Genomic DNA, 1529 nt, shown 5'->3' on the forward strand with positions numbered 1-1529 from the left:
CAAAGTTTCAGTGATTGATGTTTATATGTAAACTGGATCATGGTGTAAAATGTATTCCTTTCACTGTCAAAGTCTCTGATAAAAAAACACTGTGCCAGCTATTGTCCTGGATATTTCGGTAGTTTTTCTAAAAACACATGACTTGCACTCTTTCTGGAAGTAAGTATAACAGGCTTACCATGCATTTTATGCCATTTCTCAGTGGCTTAGAGATTTTTAAAATGTCTTAAGCATGAGGAAACAGGAGAAAACCCCAGAACGTCCTACTACTGTCCCAACAAACTCATTTGAATAACAATGTCACCCTATAACATATGCAGAAAGAAGTGGTGGCCATGTTTTTTAAGGGCAGGTGAGCTGCTGTGGGCCTAGTCACTGTACACATGACTACTGGGGGCCCTGCCCAAGAGGCGGAGGGAGCAGCAAACTCTGGCTTCTCAGTGGAGTCTGCTGCTGGATTCCAAGTGGGACTGTTTGCCAGAGGTCAGCACCCCAGGATGATCTCCAGGGTTAGAAAGCATCCTGTTATATGGTCTGCCTGTTGTACCCCCCTTGGTGCCATTTGCAGATGTCACCATTCAGAATGTTCTGGATGTGCTGCACAGTCATGTTGATCACAGCCATATTGTCAACCCCTCAAGGCATGATCACATTGGCATACTTCTTTGCTGGCAGGCAGAAATCCTCAAAGACTGGCTTGAGGAAGCTGGTATACTATTTTAGAATCTGCTTCAGGTCCCTCCCATAGTGCATGTCTCAGAGAACTCTTTGTGATAGCCTGACATCAAAGTTAGTGTTCACAAAGAGGCACAAATGGAACATGTCCCTGATCTCAGGGCTGTAGAACACCAAAACATCTTCAAAGAGAACCACGTCTACAGAGTAGACCACCATTGTCTTATAAAATTATAGGTGGAAACTTCAACAATTTTGTCATACACGATGTTTTTCAGAGTCATGCATATCAAATTATTATCAAAACCATCTAGGTAGTCGAAAATGTACTGTCCTTTCAAGGCCTTTGTCTTCTCTTGCCATCAGGACCTTATAGAGTCTGTCTTGGCTTAAGATGACCAACTTCCACTGCCAGTGGTCTACTTCCATTCTGCCCTAGCAACTCCATGATCTTCTCACACGTGGTTGACTTGGTGCCACTGCTCACTTGAATCAGGAAGGGCTACTGGTGACGGCAGTCTGCCCTCGGTGAGGCAGCTATTGCAGTTGCCTCCTCCAGCCAAAGCCCACTCTTAATCCACTTCCCCACATCAGGTTCCTCACTCACCAGGTCTTCCCCAAACCTGCCTACCCTGGCAAATATTTCTAAAAAAGATATATAGATCAGAAATGGACAATTTGGCAGCCTATCTCCACATTGTACCTATCCTTTGAATCAGCATTTCTGTTTATAGGAATTTATGAGTAAGAAATAATAGAAAATGGGAACAAAGATTTATTTACAAAGAATCATTTGTAATAGTAAACTATTAAAAGCAATCAAATTTTCAACAATTAAGATGGTAAGATTTCAG

At 42.6% G+C, this 1529-nt stretch overlaps 1 protein-coding gene and 1 pseudogene across 1 annotated transcript in view; one reads left to right on the forward strand and one right to left on the reverse strand.

Moving 5' to 3' along the window:
- Positions 1 to 525: 525 nt before the first annotated feature.
- On the reverse strand, positions 526 to 1266 carry LOC103203759 (annotated as a pseudogene).
- A 170-nt stretch (positions 1267 to 1436) lies between these two features.
- KLHL8 (kelch like family member 8) overlaps positions 1437 to 1529 on the forward strand; it is a 48431-nt gene continuing 48338 nt past the window's right edge. Inside the window, exon 1 of the mRNA XM_007948835.1 lies at positions 1437 to 1517. Within this exon, the coding sequence (XP_007947026.1) occupies positions 1437 to 1517 (81 nt within the window). The remainder of the gene's footprint in view (positions 1518 to 1529) is intronic.

This window comes from Orycteropus afer, unplaced genomic scaffold (genome assembly GCF_000298275.1).
Source record: "Orycteropus afer afer isolate SDZICR_OR568_19922 unplaced genomic scaffold, OryAfe1.0 scaffold00227, whole genome shotgun sequence".
NCBI lineage: Eukaryota > Metazoa > Chordata > Mammalia > Tubulidentata > Orycteropodidae > Orycteropus > Orycteropus afer.